Here is a 19,023-nt window from a genome sequence, read left to right on the forward strand (position 1 = left end):
CAACACCTAAGCAAGAGGCACAGCTAACCAAACACTGCCATGAAGACCAGGGAACTCTCCTAACAAGTAAAAGACAATGTTGAGAAGTACAAGTCAGGGTTGGGTGTTTAAAAAAAAAAAAAATATATCCAAATCTTTGATTCCCAGGTGCATCAAATATATCATAACCAAATGGGAAGAACATGGCACAACAAACCTGCCAAGAGACGGCCACCCACCAAAACTCACAGAACGGGCAAGGAGGGCATTAATCAGACAGGCAGCACAGAGACCCAAGGTAACCCTGGAGGAGCTGCAGAGTTCCACAGCAGAGACTGGAGTATCTGTACATAGGACGACAATAAGCAGTACGCTCCATAGTTGGGCTTTATGGCAGAGTGGCCAGAAGAAAGCCATTACTTCAGAAAAAAACAAAATGGCACGTTTTGAGTTTGCTAAAAGGCACGTGGGAGACTCCCAAAATGTTTGGAGGAAGGTGCTGTGGTGTAATGAGACTAAAACTGAACTTCCTGGCCATCAAAGAAAAGCTATGTCTGTCGCAAACCCAACGCATCACCCAAAGACCATCATGCTGTGGGGATGTTTTTCAGCAGCCGGGACTGGAAAACTGGTCAGAGCTGAGGGAAAGATGGATGGTGCTAAATACAGGGCTATTCTTGAGCAAAATCTCTACCACTCTGTGTGTGATTTGAGGCTAGGACTGAGGTTCACCTTCCAGCAGGACAATAACCCCAAACGCACTGCTAAAGCAACACTTGTGTGGTTTAAGGGGACACATGTAAATGTGTTGGAATGGCCTAGTCAAAGGCTAGACCTCAATCCAATAGAAAATCTGTGGTCAGACTTGGCTTGCTGTTCACAAGCGCAAACCATCCAACTTAAAGGAGCTGGAGCAGTTTTGCAAGGAGGAATGGGCACAAATCCCAGTAGTAAGATGTGGCAAGCATATAGAGACTTATCCAAACCGACTTGGAGCTGTGATTGTCGCCAAAGGTGGCTCTACAAAGTATTGACTTGGGGGGGGGGGGGGGGGGTGAATAGTTATGCACATTGACTTTCTGTTATTTTGTCCTATTTGCTTGCTTCACAATAAAAAAAAAAACCTTTAAGTTGTGGGCATGTTCTATAAATTTAATGATGCAAATCCTTAATCCAGGTTGTGAGGCAACAAAACACAAAAAAATGCCAAGGGGGTGATTACTTTTGCAAGGCACTGTAGCCAATAAAATGGCTACCCTAATCTTCATTAAACCATTTTTTTTTCTTGGAAATTGCAAAAAATACAGTGTTAACCTAGTAACTTATTCCATTGTTTTGTTGATTTGCAACATTTTTAATGCTAATAAATGTTGCAGTTTTTTGTTTTTTTTTAAAATCTTAAGTGCTTAGCAGATGCTAAGTTTAGGGGCTTGTATGGAACTGCATGGTTCCTTCATTATTTTAAATTTTGAGGTGGTGCTACAGGCTCACTATTGTCCAACAAGCTGATGTTTTCTTCTCCCCTTCCATCTAGGTTCTTGAACTCCAGCCACCACTAGCTCCTTTTTCATTTGACCCTGCAGCAGAAGAAGCTTTACGGAGCAGTGTTTTTAGTCAGTACCCAGTCTCTCTCCCAGGTAAGGTATGGTTTTTATTTTTTTTTCTTCCCTCTCTGCTAAACGATCTGTATAACATGTGATGGTGTACATATTTTTCTGCTAAATGATTTTTTGCTCAAGTCTGGATTCACTGTATACTGCATGCAAGTTCGGTTTACTTTACCCATTCACATCTAGGCCCCGCGCGCTCCACTTTTAAACTCGGATGGTCAGACCATTTTCGCAATATTTTATATTTTTTCCCCCTCTTACAGCTTTCGGTTTTTAGGACTCCTCAAACCATACATTTTCTAAAAAATAAATCTTGCGTTTGCAGTGGAGGGGTTGCTTTGGGATCAAAAGAGGTGGGGGGGGGGGGCGCATTGTGTAAAGGCATGACCTAGAAAGTGAGATTTACTGACTGAAGGTCTAATTGAGTCCATCGGTGTGATGGTGGTGGGTATCAGATCCCTGCCCTTCTCACTAACTCGTGACCAAGGACCAGCCAATCTCACACCCTGCCGTCACTTGTGTAACAATGCCACTCTCAGCTGCACACCGACACAATGATTTTCCAGCTTGCGGGACCACAATCTAGATGCCAGCAGGCTGAAAGCGATTGTTACCTGGCTAATTAAGCAATTAACCCTTTCACTGCCACCACCGCTACGTTATGAGCCCAGCGGACGCTTGTAATTTTTAGAAATGCCAATTATGACTTCAGAATAATCACCTGTAACACGCACTGTCACCACAGACAGGAATGTTCAGAGGATTTATTCTCTACAGTAGCACTTCTCAAGAGACAGGTTCTTTGTTTGCATTAAGAGCTTAGGGACAAACACTTTTCAAAATAAGGTTTAATAATAATAAAGGTTAAAATTGGTGCAAATAAAATATTTACAGAAAGTGTTTCAAAGAAAGAGACACAATTCAGCAATTTAGAGAAATAGGATTGGGAAATAAGAATACTTGCATTCAATGTCCTTGGTGTTACCATAGTTCAGAAGCTGAGCCAGTTGTGATCGGTTCTCAAACTTGATAGATGTTCCTTCTTGATGTTACCATGAGCACTCACCCCATCTGCTTCTCTCCTCTTTTCTCTGAGACTGCAGGGGGTGTTACAGATGTCCCTGACCAATAAACACAGTGGCCATGGGCTGCCCTAAGGTTTACGACAATACCAAGGAACCTCCCGTATATACAGACTTGTAACATAATTCCTATCTTCCAATATCTACCAGTTGCCTTCTTGAAACTGATAGATTATTGTGCAGCATTGAATTTTATATCCATAGATACCAAACACAGGCTATCTCAAAGTAACCTCTGACCCGTAAGGCATCTGACAGCTAGCTTGTCTTCCAGAGGAGCTAAAGTGGTCATGTATGATCTCATTCCGTTCAGTTTTTATTTTGCGTTTTTAACTATACACTTTCTAGAGACGTATCTTGTTTGTGTTTAAAGTTATGAATTTGTGTGTGAATGTGTTCAATTAACAGAGCTCTTGAATGGCTCTGTTTTACGACCCATTAGCCTTTATCCTTCTTTGCCCGGTTATGGCTTTACGACCAGCCTGAGTATCAGAACAGATATCTATCCAGACATCTTTTCCGATGACGGCTTGTTTGAAGTCGAAACTCTCTGCATTCCAGGAATTATTTAGCTGGGGAGGGGGCTGTGTGAGAGAGGGTCTTTTGTAAACTGTCATGGGGTCCTATAAGCAAATCGAACATGGCCGCCTCATTCTGTGTCTAGTACAGGTGATCATTACAATCGGTACTTCTGGAAAACCAGGAGATGACCAAAAATGGCTGATGCGTTTCAAGGGTGAACTATCTTCATCAGAGCTAGGGTAGTCAACTCCCCCCTTTTTATCCCGTTTCCCCACTAGTCAATAAAGGTTCGTGCATAAACTGTTGATGCTGATAACGCTGTATTACTGTATAAACTGTTACTACTAAAATTAAAAATGTAATGGGTCACTTAACAATTTCTCCTGCAGGCTGTATTGACAGTGTGTTTTGTAGTTTTTGGAGTTGGGCTCTAAAGATATGTTTTTCACATTTTATGTGGTCATGCATATGTAGACTTTTTTTTTTTTTTTTTTTGGCTTGATCAGAATTTCTTTGAATTCATGCAATTTTTTATGCACATTTAAATATATTTTAATTACAGGTGTGTCTGACAAAGATTCAGAAATCCTAGACATAGATCACAATGATTCCTTTACAAGTTTCATGGATGCCACATTATTTACACCAAGTGGAAGGTAAGCATACACGAAAGTTAGTTTTATTGCAGTGCAGTTACATTTATATTGTGCTTTCCTGCCCCCAGCAAAGTGTACCTAAACTCAATACCAAATTGAATACTTGCCTTTCCTTAGATGTGGTGGCAGAATTTTGATGTGTGTGTGAGAGAGGTGTGTTTATTTTTTTTAACTTCTGTATTTTGACCTGGTGATCCTGCAAAGTCTTGTACCTAGGCGGACTATTATCACTGGGGAGTGCTAGTGTGTGTATTGTGTGTGAGATTCTGCACTTCCACATGGGGTGTTTGCCTATCAGCAGCTGCCGGCCAATGAAAGTCCGCCAGCGCCCGCTGATGGTCTAGGAGAGACACAGGACGGAGCTCTGCATATGTAAACAATGCAGAGCTCTATCTTGTCAGCAAGGATGTGGTGGATTTTGTTTTCCAGGAAATAAAATCCAGCATGTTACTTGGCAAAAACACCTCACTGTACTCACTGGTTAGGCACACATTTACCCTTTAAAAGCCCTAGATGTTTAACCCCTTTCCAGCCAGTGTCAGTACAGTGATGTTGCATATTTTTAGCATTGATCGCTGTATTAATGCCCCTGGCTCCCACAAAGTGTCAGACTGTCCGCTACAATCTCAGTCCCGCTGTAAGTCGTTGATTGCAACCGTTGCTAGCATAAAAAAAAAAAAAAATACAAATTCCTGTTTATATACAACATACCATAGTTTGGAGACTCTCAACTTTTGCGCGAATCAATAAACCCTTATTGGGGGCTTTTTTTTTTTTTTTTAATAGAAAGTAAAAAATTATTTTTAAGTCCGTCGTTAACGTAGACCAAAAATGGCCTGGTCATGAAGTGGGGTTAAATGTTCCAGAGGTCAAATAATTAAGACCATAAGCAAGGAAAAAATTTGTATTTACATACTGTAAATCTAGCAACTTCTGCACATGGGCGTAATGAGATGTGCACAGGGGTGTTCGCAGCTAGGCCCTACAGGCCTCCAATGAAAATTACTTGGAACCCCCAAATATAGTTAGTTCTCCTTCGTTCATTGACACACAGCTCCTTATCTTGACCTTTGGATTATACTGCCTCATACAGGAGTAGGACACTAGGCAGGATAAAGCTTGACTACGCCTATGGGGTCGTCTTTTTGGGGATACTCTGGATGAGTTGTGCAAGGGGCTCACTGGAGGTAAGAGTTCTCTGTTGCCCCAGGTCACTAAGGGTAAGGCCCTCCAAATTCCTTTTGTGCCTTTGGGACGCAGGAGTAGGGTAGCCCTTCCGGTGGCCACAAGAAACCGTGGATGGGTAAGCCAAAAGCCGGTCAGTCTGGCTCGCCGATCCAGTCCACCTCTTCCTGAATGGACGTCCTTGACCATTGTTGGGGTGGGGGGACTTCTGCGTTTTCAGGAACCTTAGTTGTCTGGCATTCAGGACAAGTGGGGTCACAAGCTGATTCGTTCAGGGTACCAGATCGAGTTTCGATCTTGCCCCGCAGACAGGTTCTTCCCATCCAATCTCCAGCTGTCCCATGATTGTCTCAGAGATCTCATGGGGGCAGTGCACGATCTGCTTGCCCAAGGAGTCATTGTACCCGTTCCTTCACGGGAAAGGTTTTGAGGGTTTTCCTCCAACCTGTTCACGGTGCCCAGAAAGGGTGGCAAGGTGCGTCCGATTCAGGATTTGAAGTCTCTGCACCGCTTTGTGCGGGTGCTGAAGTTCAGGACGCAGTCCCTCCGGTCGGTGGTGGCATCGTTGAGGCCCGGGGATTTCCTGGCCTCCATCGACTTGAAGGATGCGTATCTGCGCATCCTTAATTTCGAGGGTCCTCAGAGATATGTCCACTTCATGGTGGCTGGGGAGCACTATCCGTTTGTGGCGTTACCTTTTGGTCTTGCTTCGGCTCCCAGGGTTTTCACCAAGGTGTTGGCTCTGGTTCTAGCTTTGCTGCGTTTTACGGGGCATTGCGGTACTTGGTTACGGTTACCTGGAAGACCTTCTTTTTTAATTAAAAAAAAAAAAAAAAACTCATGTGTGACCTTAGCGAGCGATCTGGCCATGACGGTTCAGACACTCCAGGAGTTCGGGTGGACCATCAATCTTCAGGAGTCGGCACTGCCTGCTTCAAATTGTCTTCAGTACCTGGGGGTTGGTCCTGGACTCAAGCTCGAGTTTTTTTCTTCCTAGGGGAGAACTCGGGTCTTTGCAGGACGAGGTCAGGTCCCTCAGGGATAACTATCTCTCCTACTTGGGGACCTGCATGCGGGCTCTGGGCCGGATAGTTTCGGCTTTCTAAGCAGTTCAGTTTGCTCAATCTAACAGGACTCTGCTAGCGGAGATCCTGGACAGGTGGGACAGGACGTCTCCGTCCTTGGTCAGGAAGATTTCTGAGTCATCCGGTTCGGTCGGATCTTTTGTGGTGGCTCCGATCACCGGCCTTGTCGCAGGGCCTGACCTTCCGGCCTCTGTTGTGGACGATTCTCACCACTGATGCCAGCCTTTTGGGCTGGGGAGAAGTTCTGGGCGTGCTTTGTGCCTAGGCGACGTGGTCGGCGGGTGAGACTTCATTGCCGATGAACGCCTTGGGGCTTTGAGCGATCGAGTTTTTGTCTGTTCCGTTGGTCGTCTCTGCTTCAGGGGTGTCCGTTACGGGTACGGACGGACTATGCCACGGCTGTGGCTTAAATCACTCGCCAAGGGGGCACCAGGTGTGCCTGGGCAGCCAAGGAAGTGGCCGAGATCCTGTCTTGGGCCGTATTGCTTGTACCAGCGATTTTGACTGCTCATATTCCGGGGGTGGAAAACTGGCAGGCGGACTCGCGATCCTCTGGACGCTGCGGATGCGCTGATGGTGCATTGGCACTGCTATCGGCTGATGTATTCCTTTCATCCGATTCAACTGTCCAGGTTCCTCCGCAGGTTGGCGTTGGAACGGATGTCAGTCATTCTGGTGGTCCCAGACTACCCTCGACAGTCCTGGTACGTGGACATCGTTCAGATGGCTGTCGAACCTCCATCAGCTGCTAGACGATCTTCTGTCTCAAGGACCGATCTTCCTTCCTGCTTTACAGTCTCTGGCTTTTACGGCATGGCTGTTTGAAAGCCAGGTCTTGAGGGATAGAGGTCTTCCACAGGCGGTCATCCTTACCTTATTAACCACTTAAGCCCCAGCCCTATTTCAGACACTTTTTTTGTTTACAAGTTAAAACCAGTATTTCTCTATCGCTCATTGACAGACGTAGTCTTCTTGATTCTCAAGAGCTGGGTTATGTTGTCTCCGCAGGAGTAGGACTAGGCAGAAAGATAAAACGTTCTGGCTCCACCTTAGGGGCAGTCCCTGAGGGTATATCCTCCCTCTCTCTGCTACAGGGAATCAGTTTTTTTTCTGTCTAGTCAGGAGTAAGGACCTAAGTTCCTTGCTGGGATCTTTTTGGTCCTGGCAAGACTTTTTTCTTTAGAAAAAGACATTTTTTAGGTAGTTTTTCTCCAGTGTTTTTCCTGTGAGATCTTCAAGCAAAAATGCCGGACTGGGCGACACTTGTGGTCACCCCAGCCGGCCTACGAGCGCGCGCAGACCATGGCATTGCGCTTGGTCGGCCGCGACACATTCAAGTAAGTATGCGGGGCCGGGCGACGGGCTGGATGTTGAGATCCAGTGGTCACCCCGGTTTCTGCCTACGAGCACGTGCAGACCAGAGCTCCGCGCTGGGTCGGCCGCGACGGAGTCCCAGTGGAGGGACTGACCTTGCGAGTTAAAAGTCTCGCTTGGACGCCAGGAACCAGAGAGTCGAGGCGTCCGGAGTGGTCCACAACCCCCCACCCCGGTGGAGAGGGTATTGTGAAGAGAGGGTGCCTGTCGGTTCGGTATGGTGAGTAAACGTTCCCTTTTTTTCTTTCCTCGTTATGAGGCAGTATAAATTATGGGCCCCTCCATATATGGTCAGTATATATCTGATACTTATAAGTCCCCCTTGTAATACAGCATGTGTTTGTGGGAAGTGGACTTGGTTTGAGAGCTAACACTCTACCCAGCAGACTGTAACATTACAGCAGACATAGGAGGTATAATCCTACCTTATTTGTAGTGTATCTCCTGTAGATCCATATATCGCCTCTTAGCAGAGATGCAGGTGGATGTGCTGGGAAAACGATTTCGGCGGTCCGCCGCCATTTTGCCGTAGACCAGGTGCATGCATGTCCTCAGGTTACGCCGGCCGCCATGTTTTTGGAGTCTAATGTCTCCTGTATGGGGGCGGCCATGTTTCATGAGCCCAGCTACCTCGTGGAGAGCTGGGAACGCCGGAAGGCGTACACAGGGGGCGGAGCCACGTCCTTCTACCCGGGGAAAAAGCAACAGCTCCTTCCAGTCTGTAAAAGACAGACGCTGACTGCAGTTGGTTGGAAACTTCACTGCATCGGTTGGTGAGCCTTGGGGGTCCCTCTCTCTCTCTGTGGGATCAAGAAGCAGGTACTCTGAGGGGCGCTATTGCGCTAGGGGGAGACACATTAAAAAATTAAAAAAAAAAAAAAAAAAGAGGTATCTTTTTATTTAAAAAAAAAAAAAAAAAAATTTTTTGTGTTTTCTGGCAAAGGTGTCCTGAATTAACATGGACCCTGCCACTCATGTATCTCCTCCGGATCCCCTCGAGGGATCCTCCAGCACCCCACTGACAATTGAATCATTGTCAGCCATTATGGAAACTTTTGTGTCCCGGGTGGAAGTGGCTTGTCAGGGACAGGGCGCAAGAAAGCGACCCCCGCCTAACCCCTTATTATCTGAAACCTCGGATTCAGACTCTGAACCTATTTCTGCAGTTGCAGGTACTTCATCTGGGATTGGTGTCTCGGGTCCTGTCTCTTCAGACAGCGAGGAGGATGTTTCGGCATCAGCCATAGCCCGAGAGGAAGCGTTGGTAAACGCACTCATTGTATCTGTTCAAGAAACCTTAAGATTACAGGGTATTCCATCGGAAATAGCTGAAACTGAAATCCTTTTTTGGGACTAAAAAACGCATCAAAGTGGCGAAGGTTTTTCCATTGCCCAAATGTTTTGGCAATCCAATCGTAGAAGTATGGCGTCTGCCAAAACGCACTTTTACTATTTCTAAACGCATTAACAGGCGTTATCCGTTTGAGGAAACCCTCATTAAGAAATGGACAGAACCACCTGTGGTGGATTCACCAATTGCTAGATTGAATAAAGCCACGGTTATTCCTCTAGAAGACGCTCCGTCTTTTAAAGATCCAGTGGATCGCAAGATAGAAGCTATGTCTCGCACCAGGTTTACCTTGATTGGATCAGCTTTCAGACCAATAATTGCTATTGGTCTGGTTTCGCAGGCTGTAACTGAATGGACCAAGTGGTTACGCCGGGACTTAGAAGAGGTCCCTCAGGCGGTATCAGATTTGTTGGAACAAATGATACAGGGGTTACAGTTTGTGTGTGATGCGGCGTTAGACGCCACTCCATTATTGGCGCGAGCATCAGTCTCAGCAGTGGTTCTCAGGCGTACACTGTGGCTAAAAGGTTGGTTAGCCGACCAAGGTTCCAAAAAAGCATTGGCTAATATCCCCTTTTTAGGAGAGCGTCTATTTGGAGCCAACTTAGATGAGATCATTAGGATCTCACGGGTGAAAAAATTAAGTCCTCCAAAGCTCCTGCAGGAGGCGTCAGGGGTCGTTGGTCGGGCAAGCAAAAGCCCGCCCCCTCCAGACCTGAAGATAAACCGTCCAAAGCCTGAAGGTGCGCCCCCACCCATAACTGGGGTGGGGGGACGTCTTCGCCGGTTCCCGGATCCATGGCTTTCCAGAATCCCGGACAGATGGGTTTGCGAAGTCATAAGGTCAGGGTATAAGATCCAGTTTCGATCTCTCCCACCGGCGCGATTCTTCCCTTCCAATATCCGACTATCCTCAGATCGTTTAGAAGATCTGCGGAGAGCAGTCACAGATTTACTACAACAAGGAGTGGTAGTCCACGTTCCTTGGACAGAACGGTTTCAAGGGTTTTATTCAAACCTATTTACAATACCCAGGAAAGAGGGCAAAGTGCGTCCAATTCTGGACTTAAGGGCACTCAATTCTTTTGTCAACATAAGAAGATTCAGAATGGAGTCCATTCGCACAGTAGCAGCCTTCCTGCATCCAGGGGATGTCCTAGCGTCCATAGACATCAGGGACGCATATCTTCACATTCCCATTTTCGCAGGACATCAGCTGTTTCTACGCTTTTCCGTAGAAGAGAACCACTATCAGTTTGTGGCGTTACCTTTCGGTCTCGCCACGGCTCCGCGGGTCTTCACGAAGGTGTTGGCCCCAATGTTGGCACTTCTGCGCCAAAGAGGCATATCGAACCTTGGTTACCTAGACGATCTTCTGCTTCATGCAGAGTCTCCTCAGACCTTGCTACAAAACATAGAAATTACTATGATTTCTTTACAGGAATTCGGGTGGCTGGTAAACCAGCAAAAGTCATTTCTGGTTCCCACCCAGAGGCTCGAATATCTGGGTCTAATTCTAGACAGTCAGGACAAGAGTTTTTCTTCCAGTAGGGAAACTCCGAAAGATTCAATCAGCAGTCCAGTTGTTACTGTCCAACAGCTGGTCTTCCCTTCGGACTTGCATGAGGGTTCTGGGGTTGATGGTGGCTTCGTTCGAAGCAGTCCCATACCCGAATTCTTCAGCAAGAGATTCTTCTCAGATGGAATCGGAATCCGGAATCCCTGGACAATCAGATCCGATTGAGCAAACAGACCAGAGAGTCTCTGGTCTGGTGGCTTCGGTCTCCGATGCTCAGCCAGGGAAAGTCATTTCTACCAATATTTTGGACGATAGTGACCACGGATGCCAGTCTATCCGGATGGGGAGGAATTCTCGGTCAGTTATCTGTTCAGGGACTTTGGTCCCCGGAAGAATCCAGGTTACCGATAAATGTATTGGAACTGAGAGCGATCAGACTTTGTCTGATTCACTGGACCGAGCAGCTCCAGGGCAGCCCGGTTCGGATCCAGTCGGACAATGCCACGGCCGTGGCTTATGTCAATCACCAGGGGGGCACCAAGAGTGTCCGAGCGGCCAAAGAAGTGGCTTACATTCTTCGCTGGGCGGAACGATTTGTTCCAGCAATCTCTGCGGTGTTCATTCCGGGGGTGGAGAATTGGCAGGCAGATTATCTCAGCCGTCAGACTCTGGATCAGGGGGAATGGTCCCTCCATCCAGACGTTTTCCACCAGTTGTGCCTACGGTGGGGCACCCCGGATGTGGATCTGTTGGCATCACGATTCAACAGGAAAGTTCAGAAATTCGTGGCTCGCTCCCGCGATCCTCTAGCAGAAACCGCAGGCGCACTGATCGCCCCGTGGGGGCAATACCAGCTAATGTATGCCTTCCCTCCTCTCACGTTACTGCCAAGACTTCTTCGCAGGATAGAGGAGGAAGGAATTCCAGTAATTCTGGTAGCTCCGGACTGGCCTCGTCGAGCTTGGTACGCCGACGTGGTCAGACTGGTGGCGGACGTCCCGTGGAGACTTCCTCTCAGGGAGGACCTACTGTCTCAGGGACCGATCTTCCATTCTGCTTTACGATCGCTGGCTTTAACGGCCTGGCTATTGAGACCCAGGTGCTGAAGGACAAAGGTTTGTCAGCTTCAGTTATTCCTACTCTAGTTGTAGCAAGGAAAGCGACTTCCAGAAAGATTTATCATCGCACATGGAAGTCCTACGTTGCATGGTGTGAACCTTTGGGGTTCCGTCCTCGGTCTTATTCGATTAGTCGAATATTAGCTTTTCTGCAACAAGGGGTTGAGCAGAAACTGGCCTTGAGTACTATCAAGGGTCAGGTCTCAGCATTAGCTATCTTCTTTCAGAAGCCTTTGGCTACTCATTCCTTGGTGCGGAATTTCATCCAGGGGGTGCGACATCTGGCTCCGCCAGTGCACGCGCCATTACCCCCCTGGGATCTTAATTTAGTGTTGTCGTTTCTTCAGAAACCTCCCTTTGAAGATATTAGGGAGATTCCTCTACCTACGTTGTCCCAGAAGGTGGCCTTCTTGGTGGCTATTACTTCTGCACGCAGGGTGTCAGACCTGGCCGCATTATCTTGTCGTTCACCATATCTGGTGGTTCATAGAGATAAGGTGGTTCTTCATCCGAATCCATCCTTCCTACCAAAAGTGTTTCAGAATTTCATCTGAATGAAGAAATTGTGTTACCTTCCCTGTGTCCTAAGCCCAGTCATCCTCGGGAGTTTGCTTTACACTCCTTGGATGTGGTCCGGGCGATCAGGGTATACTTGAAAACGACAGACTCGTTTCGCAAGACGGATTCACTTTTTGTGATCCCGGATGGACCCAAAAAGGGGTTGCCTGCATCTGCCGCGACCATTTCCAGATGGATCAGACAGACGGTAGTACAGGCTTATTCTATTAAGGGTCGGGAGCCCCCGTTCCCTGTTAAGGCGCACTCCACTCGGGCACTTAGTGCGTCATGGGCCTTTCGCCATCAGGCGTCAGTGGTCCAGGTGTGCAAGGCGGCTACCTGGTCGTCGGTGCATACCTTTACAAAACATTATAAAGTTGATGTAATAGCATCGTCTGATGCCTCGTTTGGCCGCAAGGTTTTGCAGGCCGCAATTTGAGGAGACCAGTGGTCTACCTCGAGGGTTTTTTCCCGTTGGAAATTTTTCTTTTAGTCTCATTCTTTGTTTATAATGAGCCTTTAAAACCTCTAGTTTGGCACCGGTTGGGCCTTCTAGATTGGATTTGATTTTGTCAATCCCACCCCTCATTTGTGGCACTGCTTCTGGATGTCCCAGCTCTTGAGAATCAAGAAGGCTACGTCTGTCAATGAGCGATAGAGAAAAATGGATTTTTGTAAGATCTTACCGTAAAATCCTTTTCTCTTAAGCTCATTGACAGACGTAGTACCCTCCCCTCTATCATTGAGTTGGGTTAAATTCTCTGTTACTGCTTTAGAACAGAACTGATTCCCTGTAGCAGAGAGAGGGAGGATATACCCTCAGGGACTGCCCCTAAGGTGGAGCCAGAACGTTTTGTCTTTCTGCCTAGTCCTACTCCTGCGGAGACAACATAACCCAGCTCTTGAGAATCAAGAAGACTACGTCTGTCAATGAGCTTAAGAGAAAAGGATTTTACGGTAAGATCTTACAAAAATCCATTTTTTTTCCTAGAAAACTACTTGGTACCCCCAAATATTAATATATATATATATATATATATATATATATATATATATATATATATATATATATATATATATATATATATATATATATATATATATATATATATATATATATATATATATATATATATATATATATATATATCTATATATATATATATATATATATCTATATATATATATATATCTATATCTCAAAGACTCTGGAGAATAAAATGTCGGTCACTGCAATATTTTTGGTCACGCGGTCTTAAAACGCCTTTGATTTTTCAAAAAAAAAAAAAAATTTCACTGCATTTAAAAAATACTAAACAGTAAAGTTAGCCCATTTTTTTTGTATATTGTGAAAGATGTCACGCCGAGTAAATAGATACCAACATGTTACGGTTTAAAATTGTGCACATCCGTGGGATGGCAACAAACTACAGTTAATAGAGATCTCAATAGGCGACGCTTTAATTTTAACGGTTACCAGTTTAGAGTTAGTGTAGCTCTTCTTTTTTTTTTTTTTTTTTTTTTAATTGCTCTGGCGATCGCGGCGATACCTCACGTGTGGTTTGAACAGCCATTTCATTTGCGGCTCGACTGCCGTTTACGTTTTTTTTTTGTGCGCGAACGGTGACGGGGCGGCTAAATTTTTTATTTTTTTTCCTATTTTAACTTTTATTGCTGTCACAAGCAATGTAAACATCCCTTGTGACACCAATATGCAGTGACAGGTACTCTTTAGGGAGGGATCGAGGGTCTAAAAGACCCTAGACCCCTCCACTACACTTCCATGTATGCAAAACGCCGAAAACTGCGTTTTTGTATACAGCCGTTTTTTTAACCACTTCCCGCCCGCCCTATAGGCAAACGACGGCGGGAATGTGGTTGTGTTATCCTGACCGGACGTCATATGACGGCGGCAGGATAACACAGCTCTGGGCATGCAGAGCGGCGATCGGTGATGCGAGGTGTCAGCCTGACACCCTGCATCTCCGATCTCGGTAAAGACTACTGACGTAGCTCTTTACCATGTGATCAGCCGTGTCCAATCACGGCTGGTCACATCGTAAACAGGAACAGCCGTTGATCAGCTTTCCTTAGTTCGGCTCCCCTGACAGGGGGGGGGGGGGTCGGCACTGGTAATCAGATCATTGATTGCCAGTGCAGACCCTCGGGGGGGGGGGGGGATGCCTACTAGATCCACCAGGGATGCCCACTATGGCCACCAGGGATGGCAATCAGGGCTCAGGGAGCCCCCCATTGCCCTCCCTATCAGTGCTGCCTGCCAGTGTCCTCCCTATCAGTGCTGCCCGCCAGTGTCCTCCCTATCAGTGCTGCCCGCCAGTGTCCTCCCTATCAGTGCTGCCCGCCAGTGTCCTCCCTATCAGTGCTGCCCGCCAGTGTCCTCCCTATCAGTGCTGCCCGCCAGTGTCCTCCCTATCAGTGCTGCCCGCCAGTGTCCTCCCTATCAGTGCTGCCCGCCAGTGTCCTCCCTATCAGTGCTGCCCGCCAGTGTCCTCCCTATCAGTGCTGCCCGCCAGTGTCCTCCCTATCAGTGCTGCCCGCCAGTGTCCTCCCTATCAGTGCTGCCCGCCAGTGTCCTCCCTATCAGTGCTGCCCGCCAGTGTCCTCCCTATCAGTGCTGCCCGCCAGTGTCCTCCCTATCAGTGCTGCCCGCCAGTGTCCTCCCTATCAGTGCTGCCCGCCAGTGTCCTCCCTATCAGTGCTGCCCGCCAGTGTCCTCCCTATCAGTGCTGCCCGCCAGTGTCCTCCCTATCAGTGCTGCCCGCCAGTGTCCTCCCTATCAGTGCTGCCCGCCAGTGTCCTCCCTATCGGTATCCATCAGTGCCGCCTATCAGTGCCCACCAATGCTGCATATCAGTGCCGCCTCATCAGTGCCACCCCATCAGTGCCTCCTAATCAGTGCCTGTCAGTGCAGTCTCATCAGTGCTCATCAGTGCAGGAAAAAAACTTATTTACAAAATTGTATAACATAAACAAAACTTTTTTTTTTTTTTTTCAAACTTTTCGGTCTTTTTTTATTTAGCAAAAAGGAAAAAACCCACAGGTGATCAAATACCAACAAAAGAAAGCTCTATTTGTGGGGGGAAAATGACATAAATTTGGTGTAGGTACAGTGTTGCATGACCGCGCAATTGTCATTCAAAATGCAACAGCGCTAAAAGGGGAAAATTGGCCTGGGCAGTAAGGGAGGGAAGTGCTCTGTATTAAAGTGGTTAAATTTGCAGCACAGTAACCTGGAAGTGACGTCATGGACGCCGCCTCTGGGTTACTTCATCGGAGACCCGATCAAAGCCGTTCCCGCTTTGATCGGGACTCCATCCAGCCGGTGGACGTGCCGGCCGGGTGCTCGGGGCTCCCGGTGGGGCGGGAGCCCCGAGCAAAGTCACGGAAGGCGGCGGGAGGGGGGTTACAGAATCCTGTATCTTGCGCAGTTTCTGAAATGTAGTTTCCCTACTGGTTGAGAGGCTTTAGTTAAGGAGCAGCAAAATCAAGTAACATGAGGTGTGTGGGTTTTTTATTTTTCTTTCTTGAACTGTCAATTTCTTAAATATGATTTTGTTACAGAAAGTCACTACCAAGTCAGAAAATGACTCCTACTCGTCGAAGAATGTCCTTAAATGAGATGGTAAGACGTTAATGGAGTACTTCTATATGTTAACTGTTCCTTCTATATGTTAAAACTGTACCCCTTTCTTAGTAGATTTCCCTTGACGGCTTCTTTTGCTTTGCTTGTTCTTTAATATATTGACTAGGTGCTGTGCCAAAGGCCGACCATACATAGATCAAAATTCGGCTGGTTCAGCAAGGGCTGGCTGTATTTCAATCTATGTATGGACACTCTGTACAGAAGTTGATCTACTGATCCATGTGTGTACAACTAGCTTGTTTGGGTATTTCCCAGTCAATTAGTCCCCCAGGCTATAGTCGATACGCTGATCGATGTTTTCTGATGTCGGAGGAAGTCTCCCCTGCAGTCAGAACACAATGCACAGCAGACGCTGTTTTCCTCATCTGTCTGTGGATGGGAGAATCGGGTCATTTTCTTTGGTTTAACCTGCTGGTTGAACAAAAATTATGTAGCACCCTCCTAGGTAGGTGCTAGTGAGTATAGTTTTTGGCTCTGTCTGCCTATCCGAGCAGCAACAGACAAATCTATATGGCTTTCTGCCTACCAGAGAGCAGGATCTGTGAGTTGTGTCTGCTCATAGTGTTTAGTGTCTGATTCATCTGGACTAGGGGACCAATAGGGAGGCATATTGGGAGAGTGGAGGCAATCTGACCAATGGGTACACACAGGCTTTGATACAGCCGCAGTGATTGGCACAGACTGATTGTCTCAGTGCATTGTGGGGTGTGGTATAAAAGCCAGGAGCACATGTGCTGCGAGGTCTTTGGCTGGTGAGCAGAGTCCTGGAGGGAGGGTGGCGGCTGCTGCCTCCTCTGTAGGAGTGGTACGCGGCCACCGGCAGTCGATCTGGAAACCAGAAGGAAGGAGCTGAACGCAGAGGTCCATGAGAGCTGACTTAAGGGGGTAGAGACACTGGAGACTCTCAAAACAGTTTAGTCAAGACAGGGTATCGTGCCTAGGGGCCAGACCTGAGGGGGGCCACCCTGGAGTAGGATAGTCAGAGGACGGGTGTCAACAGGTGGAGTGAAAGGGGGTACTAGGAGTGTATCCTAAAGATTATTCATCCTAACGGGTCATCTGCATAGAGACTTAATCCTAAATTCATCTAAGTGGCAAGGTGAATCTGCAGCCTGGCTGCATGCTCAGACAGGAGTGCTCATCTACTGTGAATAGTTCAAGTTGGAGTATCCCACTCTTCCCTTCTCCCATCCCTAATTTAAATCCACAAAAACAATCTGGGATCAATATCACAGGAGTTAGACTTGATTAAAACGTGTTTACATTTTTTTGAGCATTGTATAAAAAGGGGGCGACTACTCCATGCAAAAGGGTTTTTCTTTTGTTCATTGACGGACACAGCTCCCATTGGGTTATACTGCCCCCTATAGGAGTAGGACACTAGGCAGAAAGTCTGGCTACGCCTATGGGCAGTCCTAGGGGGGTGTACTCCTCTGCTATAGGTACGCAGTTTTTTTTTCTGCCTAGTCAGGAGTAAGGACCTAGTTCCTTGCTGGAATCTTTCGTCCTGACAATTTTTTTCTTCCCATTTTTTTTTTTTCCCCTGTAAGATCTATAATCAACTGCCAGACAAGGCGACGGGCTGGATAATCTAGATCCAGTGGTCACCCCAGTCTGGCCAGCGCACACCGATCTCAGCTCTGGGGTGACATAGCCCCACTGGAAGTAGGCTAACCTGCAAGTTAAATGCTTTGCAAAGGCGCATACAACTGGGCTATGTCCCAAGGTGCAGCATTCCTCCTGGCCGACAGCCCCCCATTTTGATGGCGAGGGGTTCTGTCTGGAGCTGTGCCCGCCTTGTTTCTGGTATGGTGAGTATCTGTGCCCCCCCCATGGGATGGTCAGACCACTGTGTTTCCCCTCCTTCCCGTCAGGCACCTCCATCTGTCCCCCCCCCCCCCCCACGCTGGGGCTATGCGTGTGCTCTAGTCCGCCTCCTGGGGTGGGTGTCGGGTGCTATGTGGGGGGGTGTTCCGCCGGCGATGACCGGACAATTTGCTGTGTGGGGGCGGCTGTACCTGCCTGGGCCTGTCCTTAAGGCCTAGAGATTCCTCCTGGGTACCTGGGAGTCTCGTGGTGCCACCATTTTGTTGTAGCCATGTGCTGCAATCCACGGCTGTGTTTGTGTAGTCCGGTAGCCATTTTGCGATGATTTGCCATAGAAAACAGCGGCGGCCATGTCTGTGGAGCCTTCTGGGCGGCTTTTTAGGCGGTGTGAGCCCCTTCTCATCCCTTGATGCTAACTCCTGGATGCTTTAATTTCCTGATCGCCGCTCGTGCAGATTCTCCTGGTGGCTGCAGTGCCTGGTTTCTGTGGGTTGGGGAGTCTGGTGGGGTCCTCTCCTTCTCTATTGAGGATTGATTGGTGCTGTCTGACTAGCAACCGGGTGGTGCTGCCAGAGCGTTGAGGGTTGTCCCTTACCAGTGTTTTATACCTTTTTTGTGGGGTCCCTCTGGTGACTGAGTCTTTGGCGCACATCTCCCCACCTGAACCTCCTGAGGCTGCGGGGTCCTCTGGGTCCCCACCAGCCATCAATGCACTGCTGACGGTCCTGGAGTCCTTTGTGTTCTGGGTGGAGGTGGCTTTTGGGTGATGGGCTGGCGAGAAGCACCCCCAGTCTTCACCTGCCTCATCTGCCTTATCCGATCCTTAATCTGATTTGGCCGCAGCGGACGTGGGTCACCCTGCTGGGTCTGCGACCACACGCCTTGAATCCTCAGTGAGGAGGATTCCTCCACTTCTACAACCCCGCACGAAAAGGCGCTGGTTCCCTTTTTGTCATTCACAAGCCATCCAGAGCGTCAAAGGTGTTCCCTTCCTCTCCTAATTTGACAGCATTGTCACTAAAGAGTGGGGACGACCAAAGCGTCCCCTTGGGGCCCCTAAGCGTTTTGCTAGGCGATACTCCTATGGAGTCCCTTCTGAATGAACTCTTCCGGTGGTGGACCCTCCTGTTTCCAGATTAAACAAGGCATGAATCCAGTTGAGTCCCCGGCCTTTAAGGACCCAGGTGACAGGAAGGCGGAGGCTGTGGCCTGCAATATGATCACCCTGGCTGGTTTGGCACTGAGGCAGATATTCACCATTGCCCTGGTGTCGCAGACTCTGACTGAATGGGCAAAGCTTTTGCGCTGTGACCTCGAGGGGAAAGCGGCTCCCTTCTGCCTTTGCGGAGCTGGCGGACCAGCTGGTCCAGGGGCTGCAATTTATCTGTGATGCCTCTTTTGGATGTGGCTCCACTGATGGCTTGCCTCTGTTTTGGCAGTGGTCCTTCGGTGCGTCTTTTGGCTCAAATGCTGGTCTGCTGACCAGACTTCGA

General features: G+C 47.8%; 1 protein-coding gene across 1 annotated transcript in view; it reads left to right on the forward strand.

Moving 5' to 3' along the window:
- HAUS6 (HAUS augmin like complex subunit 6) overlaps positions 1 to 19,023 on the forward strand; it is a 75,454-nt gene that overhangs the window by 36,708 nt on the left and 19,723 nt on the right. The window contains exons 11-13 of the mRNA XM_082243877.1: positions 1,514 to 1,616; positions 3,756 to 3,849; positions 15,622 to 15,682. Of these exons, the coding sequence (XP_082100003.1) occupies positions 1,514 to 1,616; positions 3,756 to 3,849; positions 15,622 to 15,682 (258 nt within the window). The remainder of the gene's footprint in view (positions 1 to 1,513; positions 1,617 to 3,755; positions 3,850 to 15,621; positions 15,683 to 19,023) is intronic.

The sequence above is a fragment of the Pelophylax lessonae genome (assembly GCF_965119305.1).
Source record: "Pelophylax lessonae genome assembly, chromosome: 1".
Lineage (NCBI taxonomy): Eukaryota > Metazoa > Chordata > Amphibia > Anura > Ranidae > Pelophylax > Pelophylax lessonae.